Genomic DNA, 18,134 nt, shown 5'->3' on the forward strand with positions numbered 1-18,134 from the left:
GACCAAGGGACCCTCTGGCAACATAAGGGTTGGGCAGGGCCGGGCCTGCACCTGCTGAGTCCAGTCCCCGCAACCTAACACGGCCTCTGGCCACTGCAGGTCTGGCCCAGGAGCGAGCCCTTCGGAGGGCTGCCACCAATGAGTCCACGGCCCGTTGGTCTGTCTTCCAACAGCTCTTGTCCCCAGGCTTGGTCCCGCTCATTTAGAGAGGCAGAAGCCATTTAGAGGATGTCTGCCTCCTCTCCAGTGACTACACCCCATTCCCAGCTACCACCCCCGACCCCAGTGACCGCCCCGTCCCCAGCAACTGCTCCCACCCGTCCCCTGTCCCCAGCGCCTCCCATTACTCAGTCCTCCTGGCCCTGGCCACCTGCACTGCCTGTCTGACACAGAGTGCCCTGGTGCTACACCTCAGGGGAAGTAAAGGGAGCCCCATTCAGACAGGGGGCACCCCGGGTACTGGCAATCCAGTAGGTATCGGAACTCTTCCATCTAAGCAGCCGCTGCTTATTCTAATCAATAAGGACTGGAAGACGTGATCCACACACACACGCACAATGAACACACAGGGATACACCCCAGCACAGGTGTGCACACGTATGTATATGCATCCAGGCAGACTGGTATGCAAGGGCATGCGTGCGCACAGTACACACATACAGATGTAAACTTGCACCGTGCACATGAACAGACCCACATGCACATGTGTGGACACTTTACACATGCACACACGTATACACACAGGTGAACACAGGCATGGTCCAGTGTGTGTGCTTTTGCACACGTGGGCACACATGCACACACACGTGCCTGCCCACCAACACACATACAGCTGGCCTTCCTGGCCAACAGCATGGGCTGTCTTGTGTGTGGGGGAGCAGGTTGCCATGGTGACGGGGAGTTGACCTCAGGGATGAGAAGGCTCCCCCCTGGGGTCAAGGCTGACTCTTCAAGGCTGGTGAGTGGGTAGGATGGTTGAAAACATCAGGGGAGGGCACAGGGGGCTCCTAGCACCCAGATCCTGGTGAGGGTCCCAGCACCCCCAGGAGCTGCTGCGAGAAGGGGTAGGGTACCCCTCCATCGTCCCAACAGAGTACAGAGCCCTGGCACCTGCTGATCTCCCTAGAGGTCCACAAGCGACCTGTGACACCTGCGGAGGGCAGCAGTGGCACCCTCAGCAGCCAAGGGGTGACTGCACTAACCACACACGACAGACCCACCCCCAGGAGCCTGCAGCTGTGGCCACCCTGCCCCACCCCATGGCCAGCGCACTGCAGCGCAGCCCACGCCCACCTGCCACCCACCTTACTCCGGATCTTGACACGTTGGTACAGGTGCTCCGGGAAGGGCTTGCGCGGGATGAAGCGGCCGGCGCCCTTGTTGACGGTGATGTTTCCGTCTTCGAAGACGATCTTGCCCTGGCTGACAACCACCACCGGGGAGCCGTGGCACTCCATGCCCTCGAAGATGTTGTACTCTGTGGCCTGCGTGCCCCGAACACACAAGGCAGCTTGGCTTGTGCCCCAAGCCCCCCAGGCTTTCTCCACACACCAGTAGCCATGGAAAGCCCCTCCATTCGGGGCTGTGCAGTGTTTCGCCACGAGCTCCTCACCCCTCCTTGTGGGGACTCGGGGCGCTGCTGGCATCCCTCACCTGGGCCATCACACCTGCGGCCACACACATGCGCCTGCTCTGCCTACTGGCTTTGTTTCTTGAGACCATCCAGGCCTGCTGAGGTCTTGGCCACACCTTCAGGTGGGTGGCACCAGCATTGCCCACTCATTTTTTAACCAATTAAGAGACCACCAATGGGGAACATCTTACCTGTAGGTTCCCCGCCCAACAAGGAGGGGTCAGGGAATGCTTAAAACCCCAAGACCCTTCCTCAAACCCTTAGTGTCTCTCTCCCCCCTCTTTCAAGAGGCACCCCACCTCCTGGCTTTCTCTAGGGAGGTGCCTCCCCTTCCCTCTCCCTTCCCTGATCACCTGGTCCCTTCGCAAATAAACTTTTCTGTCTACAACAGATTCCAGGCTTTTTATTTCTATACTAAGCTGAGGAAAGAACCCACCGGGCATTTCTGGCAACATTTCTGAATCTTAAAACTATGTCCCTTTCAAGGAAAGCTTTCTCTGACCAAATTGTGGGGCCAAAGGCTGAGTTTCCTCCCTGCCCTGCCTGCACGCAGACACCAAGGGGGACACACACCAGGGGCAGTGGCAGAGAGACACAAAGTATCCTCTTATTGTGCTCCTTTGCAAGACAAAGGGACATTTCCTTCCTTTCCAGATTCCAGCTGCGAACTGCCAGCCAGCTGCTCTGTGATTTAAAAAGTAGGGCACAGAAAAATACCCTAGCAGCCCAGCAGGCAGCCCAACCTAAGCCCTTCTCTGGCCCCAGACGCAGGTGGCTTATGCATGGCCAGGGGACTCTGGGTGTGATTTGTGTTCTGTGCAAGGGTGGACAGGCAGGCCTGTGGTTTCCATGTGAATTTCTTCTTCCAACTGCTCCCTGCCAGATCTAGAAAGTTCTACAAAGTTCTAGAAAGTGAAACCTTACGCCATCATGGATATACTAACGTGTACTCACCCAGTTCCAGACAAGGGAGAACAGGTACACACCCACTCACGCCGAAGTTTGCCAACCACACGTGCAGGGTGAGGCCAAACCAGCCAAGCGCTCTTGGCAAGCAAGACAACCTCGGCTCCTGCTACCCCCGACAGCCCAAGTCCCTCCATCACTGCTGTTCTTAGAAGCCCCCACTGTGCTCGCTGTTCAACTCCTGGGGCTCCTGTACTGGCCCGAGAGGAAGTCCCATGTTCCCACTGTCTGCATTCATTAGGATGTGAAATCAGGCCTCATTCAAAACCAACATGTGGGCCTGGCAGCGTGGCCTAGCAGCTAAAGTCCTCACCTAGAACGCGTCGGGATCCCATATGGGCACCGGTTCTAATCCCGGCAGCTCCACTTCCCATCCAGCTCCCTGCTTGTGGCCTGGAAAAGCAGTCGAGGACGGCCCAAAGCCTTGGGACCCTGCACCCGTGTGGGAGACCTGGAAGAAATTCCTGGCTCCTGGCTTCTGATCAGCATAGTACCGGCCGTTGCATTCACTTGGGGAGTGAATCATCGGACGGAAGATCTTTCTCTCTGTCTCTCCTCCTCTCTGTATATCTGACTTTCCAATAAAAAAAAGTTACCATTAAAAAAAAAAAACCAACATGTATTTGTTTAAGAGACACAGAGAGCGCCTTCTACCAGCTGGTTCACTCCCCAGATGTCTGTCATAGCGCACAAGTGTGGAACTACTAAGCTGAGGCAAAGCCAGGAGCCCACACAGGCACCCTGAGTGGGTGTCAGGGACCCACCCGCTTGCTCCATCACCAGCTGCTTCCTGGGTGCACACTAACAGAAAGCTGAAGTTCTGAGCCGGAGCTGGGAGTATGGCCCAGGCACTGTGCTACGGGACATGGGTAACTCAACCAGCACTAACCAGCAGGCTAACTGGCCACCCTCACTGTCCATCGACCGGGATCTTGGGGCTTTCTGGACCCATTTCTACATTCACATGTCACGTGTGCGGCTGTGCAAAGAACTCAGGGCTGGCATGGCATGGGCAGGGCCACCTCTGCGAGTCTACCTGACCAGAAACTGCTACTCCCGGATGGTACCGTCAGGCTTCCCCGGTTCAGGGGTCGGGCGGGTGGGGAGAGTCCTGGGGACCTAGAGCTGCTCCAGGGCCTTTCTGACAAGGCTTCCTCATGCCTGCTGGCCAGCAGGTTGTAACTCCCAGTACAGACTCCGGACTGGGGCTCTGAGGCAGCCAGTGCCCGGGAGCAGAGGGCAGGAAGGCAGGGCTGTGCTCGTTTACCTGGGAGTAAGGATGCTACGCTGGACCCAAGGCCCCTGCTGGCCATGCAGCGTGGGGGGCTGAGGGAGGAGGGCCCCTCGAGGGAGGCGTCTCTCTGCTGAGTAGCCTGCTGGATGGGAACACACCTCCCAACCACGGGCGTGGGGCGGGCAAACTGCAAGGCAGGAGCACGTGTCCGGGACCTGGGGTCTGCCACACAGGCCTCAGGCCAGCCAAGCCAAGCTCATGCACCCGATGGGCTAACTCCACAGGTCACAGGTCATGTGCACCTGTGAACTGGAACCTGGGATGTGGGAGGGGGCTTAGCTTAAGTCCCTTCTCCCCACTCACCCCAGCGGGAGAAGACATTTAAATGCACTGTCATGTGAGCATATCAAGCCACGGCCACATTCATCCGCCACTTCTGACTGGAGGCTTCTCACTGGAGGGCCGAGCAGGAATCTGTTGTACGAGCCGGGGGGCGGGGGGAGGGACTCACCGACTTGTGGCTCTTGGCTGTTATGGTCTTCACCCTGTCGGGGTCCCAGATGACCACATCAGCATCGGAGCCCACTGCCACCCGCCCTTTCCTTGGGTACAGGTTGAAGATCTTGGCCGCATTGGTGCTGGTCACAGCCACAAACTGGGTCTCGTCCATTTTGCCCGTGGCCTAAAAGCAAGGAGGAAAAAGGCTCAATGGGTTTCTAGAATATTCTGGCGAGGGTGGTGGGGGCAAGTCGGGCGGGGGGGCTTACCACAGCCTTGTCCCAGACGACGGTCATGCGTTCCTCTATCCCGTTGACCCCTTCGGGGATCAGGGTGAAGTTGTCCTTGCCCACTGCCTTCTGGGAAGTGGTGTAGGGACAGTGGCCACTGCCCGTGACCTGCAGGTCCCCACTGCAGGACAAAGATGAAAAAGAGTTCAGGCCTGAGTTCACTCTGAAGGGCACCCCCATCCTCCCGGTACCCATTGCACTGGCACCTGCACCCCCGGGGGACCTAGAAGAGGCTCTGGGGCTCCTGAGTGATTGGAAATGCCCTGACTTCGGATGTCTCATAGAAGCCTGGGATGTGGCCCGAGCCGGGACCAGCAGGCAGGCGTCATGGCCAGCGGCAGCTCCAGGCTGGGAGTTGCACCCGGGTCTCTCATCCTTCATACTAGCACTTCCCCAGACACCACACAGCACCCAGTACATGGTGGGAATTACTGGGTTGAGATGGCAGAAAAGTCTGGTGCCCCAGAAGGCTGCCATAAACAGGTCAGAACCGTGGGCTCACCGGCACCCCACCAGCCCACATTCCGTGCCGCATGGCACTTACCAGGCCAGCAAAGAGGTCAGGTAGTCGGGCGTAGTGGGGTCCGGGCTCAGGGGAGGGGAGGTCACGAACGCCGCTGCCTTGGCCCAGTTCTTGCTCCAGTAGTGGGTGCCGTCGGTGCCCAGGCTGGCAGCGATGGGCTCCCCGAAAACGAGGGGTCCTGGGTGGTGTGGGGGAGGACAGAGGCACATGCAGTCAGATGCCAACAGTGGCTGGGGGTCATGAGGTGGGAGATGGAGACAGCCCAGGGGACCAACACCAGCTCCCAACCCCCGCATCTGCTGGGTGCTTCTGGGGGGGACATGGGCTCTCCCATGGGGCACAATGTCATCGGACACAAGGTGGGATGGTTTCCACACCAATCTCGTATGCACACCCCATTGCTCACATTATAAACAGACACGGTGGAACATTCTCGATGCAGGAGGCTTTGCTTCCTGCTCACCTGGGCTCCCTCGGAGTCAAGTGACCCACAGTGGATGCTAGTCATGTTGCTCTGCCTGACGCCCGCTGGACCATCGTCACTGGTCCAGTTCCCCGCTCGGCTTATGCCCAGACAGTGGACACGGCCTGCTGTGTCCAAGAGGGCCACGAGGCTCCATCCTGTATTGGGGGCAGTCCCTGCTGGCCTCGCTCTGTCCATCTCAAGTGAAGGAAGCCTCCCTCTGAGCCTCCTTCCTTCTGAGGCCCAGCACAGAGCCCAAGGCTGCGAGGGCCTGAGAGCACATTAGGGACCCACGGCACCTCCCGCGAGAAGCCCCCAGCCCCGCCCAGTCACCTTCAGCCCAGGCAGGCCGCCTACCTTTCTTCCTGGCCAAGGCGATGATGTCAGCTGCACTTTTACTCATGACCTTGGTTATGTACACGGGGCAGTTGATCCGGCCTGCGATGGTGATGGCCCGGAACACGGCCTCGGCCTCCAGCTGTGGGCAAAGCCAGCAGAGAGGTCACAGGTGTGGGAGGAGATGGGGAGAGGATGGAGCTCAGCCAGGTCCCCAGGCTCGGCCTGGGCTGGACAGAAGGGACTCTACCGAGGGCATCCACAGACGGCCACAAAGGCCCGGAACAGGTAAGCCCTCCTGTCACCTCTGAGAAGCAGTCCTGTGAACCTGCTGCCAGCGGGGCTGCTCACTGCCCTCGCGCCACCAGGACCCCCACACTCTGTTACACTCTATGCTGTTTGGTTCTCAATGTCCTCCCTGGCGTGGCCTGAGCTGGAGCCAGCCACCCGGCAAGCATGACATCACCCATGCCCTGTGCTGAGTGGTGAGGGGGATGACGGAGAAGCGGGAGCACCCCATGGACCACAAGGCTGTGCCAGCTCCGTCTGCAGCTCTGTGCTGGCCTCACCTAGGATTGGGAACAAACCATGGCCAAACACGGGGTCCTGGGGCTTGAGGGATGCCCTGGGCTGGGGTAAAGGCCTGTTCACTACTTTATGAGGACCCCCAGGGTGCAGTACAGGGCCCAGTCCTGTGTGCAAGCCCAGAAACTCAAGGACTTGACTAGGGTCAGAAAACACCCTGGGCTCAGAGGCTGTCCTAGGCCCAGTCTGCCTACCTTACACACACGTGCAGACATGTGCACCCTGCTAGCCCCAGGGGAACTCCCTCATTTGCAGGTCTGCAGAGCAACGCGGGAAGCTGTTTGAGGGTGCTGGGCTGGGGAGCGGGGTTCCACTTTCCTACAGCACAGCATGGCGGCCTCCCGTCCAGTGAGGACAGGAAGGAGTCTGGGGTCCCAGTGTGGTGCTCCTGGACACAGAGGTGCAGAGCCTCGCCCTAGCTTCTCCTACTGGCCCGCAGGGCCCAGAGGGCCAGAGGGCTGAGAGGAGGTGGGGCACATCATGGCGGTGGTCGGGCAGTGGGAACGGGAAGCAGCCAGGGACACCCGGGGTGGGCTTTCAGTGATGTCACAGTCGTGTCCACTCGGGGGAGCCGTTACCTCTTCAGGTCTGCTCAGAGCATGGCCCTCGGGGCCCGTGATGCCCATCTCCAAGATCCGCTTTTGTTCCTGCAGGACAACAGAAAGTGGCGTCAGGGGAGTTCGCAGAAGCCGATCCTCTACCCCTGCCGGCTGGAGAAGAGGGGGCAATTGAGTCCCAGGAAGGGGCAGGGATCCTGCAGGGCTCTCCAGCAGGGATCGGCAGTGTGAAAGGATGCTCCCTTCGCCCCATTCCCTCAGGCTGGCCGTCCTCCCCCTGTGTGTCTGCACCCACATCTGGCTTATCTTCCATCTCCCCCAGTATTGCAAGAAGTGAGCTTCCTAGATAGCCCAGTGCCCTGCCAGCATCCCTCCAGTGGGAAGATTCCAGGTACCACATGAATGTTGCAAGCACAGAGCCCTAACCTTGGAGACCAGCTCTGGCACTGGGTTTTTGTGAGATGCAGGTGGCCCAAGCTGGTCTGATGCATCTATAGCAGGCGCCCTCCCACGTAAAGGGGTCAGCCTGTGCCCGCTAAACCCATCCCTGCGCCCGTTGGCAATGGCCCTGCCATCCCAGCCACAGCCTTCTCTGCCTGTCTGGCAGCACAGCACCACCTCAAACTCATCCCGACCTTGAAGCGGCTCTGTGGGCTGAGGACCCAGATTTGGGCCTTTCACTCCAAGGTTTCCTTGTCCCAGGGACACCTCAAAGCAGCCCAGCTGCGCAGCTACTAATTTTGGCTCCTGCAGCCTCGTGCCATCATCCTTGGACACACCCCTTTCAGTTTAAAGAAAAAAAAAATCCCAATTCCAGCTGTGCCTGAGAACACAAGCTTATTATGCAAATGTGAAATACACACTGGGACGTACATGGGGTCCAACAGCTGGAGTGCACTGAGCACGAAAGGGAGTCATTTCACCGACAGAAGACGGTGCTTAGAAAGCATTTTGGGAAATTGCTTTGCAAAAAGACTGTGTGATACGGAGAAATTCCTATGCAAAACTGCTCAGATGTCAGCTGCTGTTTCTGTCTGAAGGGAGTGAGGGGAGGAGGGCGAGAAGGAGGAGAGACAGAACGAGGCTCTAGGGACATCGGGTGACAAGCAGGGACCGGGTTTTGACCAGCAGGGCCCATGTACCATCTTCACTGCACCTCCACTGAGGTGGCAGAGGGGACACACGGGGTAGGTGCTCAATGGGCCCGTGGGGAGGCTTTGGGTGACAACGGTCCCACCTGTCACCCTTTCCTGGGCCGGGGGACCCAGCTCTGCCACACCTGAGCTGCTGCCCCAGAGGGCCACAAGGTCCCTTGCTCTGAGATGTCCCATTTGGGGATAACTTGTGATGTAGCTCTGCATCCCCAACACAGATCTGGGGGCCAGACACCGCCAGGAAGGTTCCGACACTGGTAGGGCCAGGCGGGGAATGAGAGGGAGTTAGGCTGTACCGCAGGGCGGAGCTGGGGGTTAAAGCACCCAGCGTCCAGAGGGAAGAGTTGGCTCAGGTCGCAGCTGCTCCACGTCCAACCCAGCCCCTTCCTGCCGCTCCGGGGAAAGCAGCCAACGATGGCCCTAACACCTCGGGCCCTGTCACTCCTGAGGGAGACTCGGGCAGTCTCAGGCTCCTGGCTTTGGCCTGGGCCGTTGGCGAGTGAGCCCGAGGATGGAGGAGCCCTGTCTCTGTCTCTCCGCCCCTCTGTCCCTCTCCTCCTTCGATGGGAACTGGAGGAAGTGATCTCCGTTATGTTTCAAGTTAGCCTCCTTGTTGCCTATCTACAGAGCACAGAACACCTGCTCACAGAACCGGAAGGGTCAAGCTAAGGAAGTTTCCCAGTGAACTGCTGAAGGAACCCCTGACTGCTCCCTGGAAAACGCCAGAGGGCAGAGAGAACGTGAGAAACGTAACGCAAAGGCTGTTAAACCTCTCAGTCCCTCGCAGGTGTCTGGTTGGTTGCATGCAGGCGCAAGGCCCAGCTCTGCTGCCAACCCAGCTCCCTGCTACTGCATGCCTGGGCAGGCAGCAGGTAAGGCCTCAAGCATGTGGGTCTCACTCTCATCGTAGCAGGCCTGCACGCACTCAGCCCTGGCCTGCCCCAGCACTGGCTGCTGTGGGTGCTTGAGGAGTGACCCAGCAAATGGAAGATTCTCTCTCTCTGTAATTAATGTCCCAGTTCCACCTAGGGATTATTCTTCAAGCAACAGGCATTAGGGTATGTCCATAGAGCCCCTCCGGAAAACAGGGCCTCTGGAAGTCTGCAGGGACCCTGACAGCCTTGGCAGGTACGAAAGGGTGTGTCTGGGAAGAAACAGCAGGTAACATCTGTCTACCCCAGCGAGGTCCACAGGAGGCCCTGAAAGCCGTGGGGAGTATCACTTCAGTCAAACACCAGCAGCTCAGATGGAGAGAGACAGCTGGACCCCGAAATGCTACTGCCAGCGGCAGACCTGTGCTCCCTTTCGTAAGGCAGGGTGAGTGACCCGGAGCCCAGAGCCACACCACAGGCTCCTCGGGCTTTGACCAGGACCCTGGGCACAGGCCAGCAGGTGCCTAGCCTGCTTCCAGCACTGCTGGGGACCAGCAGTGCGTGTTGCTTTCCACGGCCCCTTGGGAAGGGCTGCCTCTGGGCCCCACCACTGCACGCTGTGTGCTGAGCTCATGTTGGCTGACCTGAGAAGAGATCTGGAGGGAATCGGCCGGCGTGTGTCCTGGGGGAACAGGAGACAGCCAGCAGGGGCGCAGCATGGCAATGGCCCGAGGCCCCTCACTTCATGGTGTTCTTGTTCTCGCCACTGACCAGGTCACAGAAGTGAGGCACGGCTCACGTTTGAGAACTTTCAAAGAATCCCTACTGCACAGGGAAACTCAGTGAGCCAGGACGGGCAGAGCCGCAGCCCGCGCCCTCAGCATCACACAGGACGGCCAGAGCTACAGCCCGCGCCCTCAGCATCACACAGGACGGCTAGAGCCGCAGCCCGCGCCCTCAGCATCACACAGGACGGCCAGAGCCGCAGCCCGCACCCTCAGCATCACACAGGACGGCCAGAGCTGCAGCCGGCGCCCTCAGCATCACACAACCATGCCTCTGGGCTCAGAGCAAACGGGAGCAGGTTAATCACCTGGTTCCGCTGGGCCACGAAGCACGTCTTTCCTCCCTGAGCCTCCGTTTACCTGGCTGTAAAGTGGGGACAACTATACCTTCCTCCCTAGCATTAGCATTGCGAGTGGCTGTGGCTCAGCAGATCCGACTGTGGCATCATGATCCCAGTTACCTGGGCACCAGGGAGCCAGGCCAGGGACCCACGGGACTTCCTTTTCTTCCCATCGACAAGTCCCATAGGCCACACTACCTCACCATCACATCATGCCCCTTCCATCACCTCTCTTCCTGTTTTAGAACTGCAGGAGAAGGCCCAGCACAGTAGCCTAGTGGCTAAAGTCCTTGCCTTGCACATGCCAGGATCCCATATGAGTGCTGGTTCTAACCCTGTCGGCCTTCTTCCCATCCAGCTCCCTGCTTATGGCTTGGGAAAGCAGTTGAGGATGGCCCAAGGCCTTGGGACCCTGCACCCACATGGGAGACTCAGAAGAGGCTCCTGGCTCCTGGCTTTGGATTGGCACAGCTCCGGCCATTGTGGTCACTCGGGAGTGAATCATCGGACCATGGATGGAAGATCTTCCTGTCTCTCCTTGTCATCTCTGTATGTCTCACTTTCCAATAAAAATTAAAAAAAAAAAAAAAAAAAAGCTGCAGGAGGCAGACCCGGCTGTCACTCTGCCCCTGCTGTTTCCCCAACAAATTCTCACTCCCCATCCCACCTTCTGGTCAGCTCTGGCCTACTGAGTGTCACACACATGACCTCATTTCATCCTCACAACACCGCCAGGCAGGTGTTTCTGGAAGAACAAGAGCCTTGTGGGGAGCGACGTGTCCAGGCTCACACAGCTGGAGTCGGGGAAGGCTGCACGGGAGCACCTGCTCCAAGGCTGGACTGCCCCCTCCTGCCCCCCCGATCCACGGCGTCAGCCTCCAAGACGCCGAGCGGGCCTCACCTGCTTCCCAGGCAAACCCTTCCAATTCACGGGGATGTTGTGGTCTCCCCGTGGCCAGAGTGAGCGGGACGCTCCAGAGGCAATGCGGACAGCAGCACCGCCCACGCGGCTCCCAGCTGGCGTGCTCCCCACCGCCCGTCACGTCACCGCCCTGCTGCTGTTCCTCCCTCACGGTGCTTCATCGAGAACAAAGTGGGACGGGGCAGGGCCACATGGCACTCACCTGAGCTATCAAGTCTCCATTCTCCGCGTGGACCAGGATCACAGCCCCCAGGCTCTTCAGGAAGGTGAAGGCTTCATAGAGCTGCCGAGGGAGGAATCGGGTCAGCATGAGTGGGAGACAGTCTGCCCGTCTGCCAACAGCGCCCCCACTCCTGCACCTGCCAGTATCATGTCCACAGCTCAACCCATTCTGCTTCCTCAGCCAGAGCTCGTCACCCCACACACGAGACGGGCTCGGGAAAGCTCTCCCCTTGGCCCTGAAGCCTTCAGATCCAAAAGCAGGAAGGAGGGAGGTAGAACCCAAGGCCACAGCTACTGTGGCACGGAGACCACACCAGTCCCGGGGTTTCCTTACCCAAGACCACAGAGTCCTCAGGACCACCAGGGATGGGGCTCCAGGAGACCAGCGCATCCCCACATGATCCCACAGACGGCCATGGGTGGGGCACACTTTCCGACAGCCATGGACCCAGTGGCAGCAGCCTCGCTGTCAGCCAGGCCAGGTCTCTCACATCCTCAAGCAGCCACCAAACTCCCTCTGCAGGCGCACTTGAATTTAAAGTTTGTCCACACTCCTGGCAGGTGAGCAGCAGCTGCGAGAGGCACCTGCAGGCAGGGAGCTCCTCCAGGGACTCATGGCCAGATCGCCTCTGGGCCCATGGCTTTGGCGGAATGGACATCAACATACAGCAGGTGGAAACCGCACCTGTATCAGCTCACCCCAAGCTACTGTTCCCTGAAATTGGACCCAACTTTCAGCTGCTCCAACCCTCTGCTGGTTGCATGAAAGGCCCCTGGGAGGAGGCATACTGGGGTACATAACTTTCTGTAATTCCAGGTGTTTCCTTGAAGGACAGGCCCTGGAGTGCTGGTCCCCTGCCCATCTACAGCCAACCACTGCTGACCATGACCCAAGCAGCACCTGTGTGTGTCAGGTGGGTCCCAGCAACTTAGCTGAATTAAAACCACAGTCTTCTGACACCTTCTGTGAGGCAGGTGCCATACAGAGGTCAGAAACGCAGCCTCAGGCCTCACAGCAGCGGCTGATTGGCCAGGACCTGCAGTCAGGTAGACAGAGCTCCCAGGCTTTCTGCCAGGGTGACAGTGAAACAAGCAGAGCCGGTGGCATAAGAAAGACCAGCCGACCGTAGCCCGTGCCCCAGGGGACCAACCACCGCACCCTGCAGTCACGCAGCCGTGACATGAAGCCGCAAGGGCCAGAGGTTTTGCCATGCCTTCCTGACAGAACCTGACCTGAGGTGAAACTCACAAAAGGGTCCTCAGCCTTGCCTGTGCCCCGAATCAACCCAGGAGCCCTCAAAAGGTGCCAGCTCCTACACCTGAGCTGCCAGCATCCCTGACACACTTCCTGAGAATCGGTGGTTATCGCACCCTGCACATGGCCACAGCACAAGCCAAGGGGAGGGACCACGGTACTAGGCTCGATGGCCCAGGAGGGGCAGTGACCGGCACAAGTCAGGGCACACTGTGGTGTCAGGGCCAGATCTGAACCCAGGGCCCTTCCTGCCAATCCTCCCAGCTGCCCTAGGCCAACAGGGTCAGGAAGAGGGACCCACCTGGCTGTCGGACATCTGATAGAGATCTTTGTAGGCCATGTACACCTGGAAGGAATTGACCCCTGTTCCAAGACAAAAGAGAAAACCGGGTGTGTGAGGAAAACAGCCTGGCCATCCAGGACAGCGACAATCTCCGGGCACAGAGGCCATTCCCGGGAGACCAGAGTATAGGAGAACTCACGGTGGGGTCATTGCGTCAGCCCCAGGGGTGTGGGCTGGGCTCCAGCGGGCTTCCGGAAGGACCAGGAGGAGGAATGAGGGAGCAGGAAGCAGGAGGGGAGGGCTGTGCGTCACATGAACCAAGTGAAACGACACCCAACATTCCCAGAAAGCCCCCTGGAGCTGTAACAGGGGAGTGTGTGCTCACATTCAGATATTACTTTCCTAAATTACGGTATACATTCATGTCATCAAACCGGCCAACATTACCGGTTTGAGCTTGTCAGCTCAGCTTTGTAAGCAAGGCAAGGCACGACCAGAGATTTCCTAGGGCAGAAAGACTGTTCTGGAAGCAGCATTGGGAGCATGCAGAAGCAGACGCGGGAAGCAGGATGCTGAAGGCATCGCCGGGACAGGTGCACAGACACTGGGAGCTGGCGGGAGCTGAGTGGGGCACAGTGCGGAGGACCTCCCACGGCTGCAGCACCAACAATGGGGGTGCTGGCTGGCCAGCGGGAGTGGGGGGTCGCATGTGTGGGAGGGACTCCTCCCTAGTTCACCTTCAAGTTGTGCGAGGACACAGCCCACGTCTGATCTGTGTTTTTGTACACTGTATGGATGCAATGAGGAAACCTTTTCCCGTGTAGAAAACTCTGAGAATGGCTCCCCAGGGTCAGTACGTGGTGCAGTGCGTTAAGCCAAAGCTTGCAACACCAGCACCCCATGCTGGAGCGTCAGGCCAATCCAGCTTCCAGTTCAGGCACGTGGAGTGCAGTGGCTCACGGCTGGGGTCCCTGCCCCCAAGTGCAGGACTCAGCTGGATTTCCGGTTTCCAGCTTTGGGCCGGTGCAGCCATTGCGAGGAGTACAGCAGCGGGCAATCAGTTCCTCCCTCTCGCTCTGTCGCTCTGTGTCTCTCTCAAATACATGCCTTCAGTAAGAATTCTTTTCCCAAAAAAGATCAGGAAACATTTTTCTAAGCAGTATTCATGCAATAACACAAAAGCATGAGCCCCTAATCTCCTGAAATGGGGGACCCCTGAGTAAGCCATGGAGGCACGAGCCAGATTCGTGCGGCTGTCGTCATCACCTATGTTTTATTTTGCACTTTAAAGATTAAAATCCAAGCAATGAAGTGAAGAAACCAGCAGGGTGCAAAGCGCATGCCGGACAATGTGGCGGTGGGGCGGAGGGGACAAACCACTGACTGACAAACAGCCGTTCTTACCCACAACCAAAGTAACCACAATTAAAGCTTCTGAACTACCTACTTCAAAAGCTGGTGCCTGGTGCCAACGAAGTTTCTGTACCCTCCGTGGAAGCTTCCAAGCATCTAGCTCATTCCCTCATTATCCTGTCCACTCAGCCATGTCCTGCAGCATGACCCCGGGCCACAGTCCAGTGCTGGGCGCCTGGCGGAGCTAAGCAGAGCAGTCCCTGGGTCCCAGCGGCCAGGGCTCTGCACCTGTCACAGGCAATGCTGGCGCCTCGGCCACAGGGAAAGAGGCAGTAAGAATGTGGGAGACACCCGGCCCGGGGACCCAGGCCACTATCAGCCTCACTGGGGCGGACTTGCTGGGCAGTGCTGTGGCTGCAGCAGGGACACCGGGGTGTCCGAGCTACCCTGAGGGAAGAACATCCAGCCAGCCGACAGTAAGCAGATTTCCGCGGGCCTTGCTTTGTTTCTACTAGGGGCTTCTCACAGATGTTAACATGACAGGGTGCATTAAGAACATTCAAGGGCTCAGAGCAGTGGCCTAGTGGCTAAATCCTCACTTTGCATCTTCTGGGATCCCATATGGAAGCCAGCTCCACTTCCCAAGTGGCTGCTCCACTTCCCATTCAGTTCCCTGTTACTGCCTAATGGGAAAGCAGCTCAAAACCTTGGGTCCCTACACCCACATGGGAGACCTGAAGAAGCTCTGGGCTCCTGGCTTCAGACTGGCTCAGCTCTAGCCGTTGCAGCCATTTGAAGAGTGAACCAGTGGATGGAAGACATCTCTCTGTCTCCCCTTCTCTCTATAACTCTGCCTTTCCAATATAAAAGTAAAATAAATATATTTTTAAAAATACTCAAGAAGAGGGCTGATGTGATAGAATAATGGGCTAAGCCTCCACAAGCAGCGCTGGCACCCCAAACAGGCGCCAGTTCATGTCCCGCTGCCCCGCTTTCAATTCAGCTCTCTACCAAGGTGCCTTGAAAAGCAGCAGAGCACAGCTCAAGTCCTGGGGCCCCCACGCTCACGGCGACACCTGGGAGAGCTCCTGGCTTAGGGATTAGCCCAGCTCTGGCCATGGGCGCCAGCGTGAACCAGTGCATGGAAGATCTCTTTCTCTCCTTCTCTCTCTCCCTATAATTCTGCTTTTCAACTAAAATAAAAACAGAGCTTTAAAAAGATAAGCAGGGGGCCCGGCGGCATGGCCTAGCGGCTTAAGTCCTCGCCTTGCACATGCCAGGATCCCATATGGGCGCCGGTTCTAATCCTGGCGGCCCCACCTCCCATCCAGCTCCCTGCTTGTGGCCTGGGAGAGCAGCTGGGGACGGCCCAAAGCCTTGGGACCCTGTACCCACATGGGAGACCCAGAAGAGGCTCCAGGCTCCTGGCTTTGGATCAGCTCAGCTCCAGCCATTGCAGTCACTTGGGGAGTGAGAGAGCAGATGGAAGATCTTCCTCTCTGTGTATCTCACTTTCAATAGAAGTAAATTAAAAATATTTTTAAAAATTAAAAATAACACACACCAAGATAAACATGTTTGAATTCGGTTTGGACAGGTGAGAGGCCTAGGACTGGCAGGGTGGATAACACAGCGTCTCTTTGCCCTCTGTAGCCTGCCACCCAGTCAGGAAGCAGAAAGCAGCCTCTGGCTCAAGCCTGCATCCGGTCCAGAAGGCGCAGCACGCTGACCTGCTGCGATAAGCAGGCCACTGTCAGGTGGAGTCCACCTGAATCCGATACACAGGAAACCCACAGTGTTTCTGAGAAAGTTGAGCTGAAAGCAAGTGAGGCAGCTGATCAGGGGAAGGGTTACCCTGAGGGGGAAGGCTAAGCCATTTGGGGGCGGGGAGGGGAGCTGCTGTAACAGCCAAGTCTGAGCTACCCCAGACCTACAGGCTACAGTCAGGGAGCTGGGGTTTGTTGTTACTCTCCATCGCAAGGCTGGTGTGTACACTGCTTTTTAAAACCCCTAAGATGATAAAAACCACTCCTAACTAAATAGCAATATGGCAACAGATCCCAGCCCTGCTCTGACCCAGGAGCTTCTCCTGGAACTTGACCTCAGTAAAGGGCCCTGAGGTCTGGGCAGGTGCGTGGACCGGGCACCAGGTACCCAGCTGTAAACACTGGAGAACGTCTTTGGAGTCCCGATGAGGGACCACCACTCGTGTCGGGAGGGAGCGTGGACTGTGCCTGCGCTGCTCCTTTCCCACCGCGGTATGCTGGCAGTGCCCAGGGCACAGGTCTTGGAATCAAGTGAAGCCACACCCAAGCAGCTTTGCCCGCCTCATGCTCGGATACGATGCTGAGACCCTGGGCCTAGCGTATTACACTGTGATTGAAGGAAAACGTGGGAGTTGCTGGGGAGGACAGAGAGTAACTGGTACCCAGGGAGATTACGATGACCCAAACAGGACTCCACAGTAAACAACAGCCACAAAGTCGCCGACACTCCTGCTGTTCAGGGACAGAGTCCAGTACCCAACCCATGCAAGAAGCCAGGCGGTTCTGCAGCTGCTGCGTGAGTGCCTGGCATAAGTCCCCAGACTATGCTGTCCCTGAGGGGACACCATCACCACGGAACAAGTCCCAGAAAAGTTGAAGGCTGCAAGGTGAGACAGGGAGTTGGCCCAGCATCCCCAGCAAGTACCAGGCCCATGCACGAACCCCAGCCAGCAGGCCACTTGGCCACACCCACAGGAGCTGACTGAGTCAAGTGTGCACTCTGAAGCTCTGGGCTGGGGAGATCTGGACCGTGGCCATGGCGGGAGGAGAGTTCTAGAGACACTTGGCCAGACAATATCAGGAGTCGCTGGGCCAGAGCCAGGCCCTTCCCTCTGCACCGCAACCCGGCTGGCTGCTCCTTCCTTTGGTTTCTCTGCTGACAGCCAGCACCACCACTTGTCACTATTAGCCCCATTTGGGGTCTGTGGCTTAGAAACCGCTGGCAGGCTGCCCTGCCCTCCCCTGCCCAACATGGCCACACAGGACCCCGCCACCAGCTGCTCCCCAGTCACTTCCTCTGGGATCTTTGCTCTCACAACCTTTTTACTGACCTGGTCCATTGTCCAGCTGGAGAATCTGAGCAGAGAGGGTGAGTGACTGGCCCAGGGTAGCCCAGCTACTAAGGCAGGGAAGGCTGGCTGGCATGTAAGAGCACACTGCAGGGATCTGTGTACGGCATGGCTCCACGAATGACGTACACACATGTATGTGACTGCAAGTTCCCAGAGAAGGCACAGCCTCCTGGGTCTCTCCAAGGGAAATGCCACGAGGCTAGGCACTCCGCCCGCAGCACAGCCCGGCCGCCTCCCGGGGCAGTTTACACACCCCAGTGCTCTGTCCAGATTCCTCTCCTCCCTCCCAGGCTGCCACACCTAGGCTATGGAGCAGGGCTCAGGACTTCATCAGCCGAGGAAAGCAGGACAGGCAACGTCAGTTTTCCTGCCTTGGACCACGAGATTCACAGCAACTACCATGGACAGGCGATGGAGGTTCAACCCACGCAGAACACCCTCACTGACAGCAGGTGGGGGGCACCCGAGGAGACACACACACGGAATGTGCCATGGACAGGCGATGGAGGTTCAACCCACGCAGAACACCCTCACTGACAGCAGGTGGGGGGCACCCGAGGAGACACACACACGGAATGTGCCATGCAGCTGGCAAGCCACAGTCTGCAAGGAGAGCAACACGGACAGCGCACACTTCGCTCAAGGCAGCAGCGCCCAGCATTGCGACCCTGCAGGACAAGGGAGGCCAGGGGCTCATCTTGGCCAGAAACCCATCAAGCAGGGACCCTCGTGCTCCTGAAACTG

The 18,134-nt window shown here is 58.1% G+C and overlaps 1 protein-coding gene across 2 annotated transcripts in view; it reads right to left on the reverse strand.

The window, feature by feature from the left end:
* The window catches only part of CRMP1 (collapsin response mediator protein 1), a 49,361-nt gene that overhangs the window by 1,987 nt on the left and 29,240 nt on the right, over positions 1 to 18,134 (reverse strand). For both annotated transcript variants that reach the window (XM_004579222.2, XM_058670436.1), the window contains exons 5-12: positions 12,938 to 12,999; positions 11,362 to 11,442; positions 7,107 to 7,175; positions 5,965 to 6,085; positions 5,166 to 5,322; positions 4,601 to 4,742; positions 4,345 to 4,515; positions 1,305 to 1,484 (exon numbers count right to left, since the gene is read on the reverse strand). In XM_004579222.2, coding sequence (XP_004579279.1) covers positions 1,305 to 1,484; positions 4,345 to 4,515; positions 4,601 to 4,742; positions 5,166 to 5,322; positions 5,965 to 6,085; positions 7,107 to 7,175; positions 11,362 to 11,442; positions 12,938 to 12,999 — 983 coding nt within the window. The remainder of the gene's footprint in view (positions 1 to 1,304; positions 1,485 to 4,344; positions 4,516 to 4,600; positions 4,743 to 5,165; positions 5,323 to 5,964; positions 6,086 to 7,106; positions 7,176 to 11,361; positions 11,443 to 12,937; positions 13,000 to 18,134) is intronic.

The sequence above is a fragment of the Ochotona princeps genome, chromosome 11 (assembly GCF_030435755.1).
Source record: "Ochotona princeps isolate mOchPri1 chromosome 11, mOchPri1.hap1, whole genome shotgun sequence".
NCBI lineage: Eukaryota > Metazoa > Chordata > Mammalia > Lagomorpha > Ochotonidae > Ochotona > Ochotona princeps.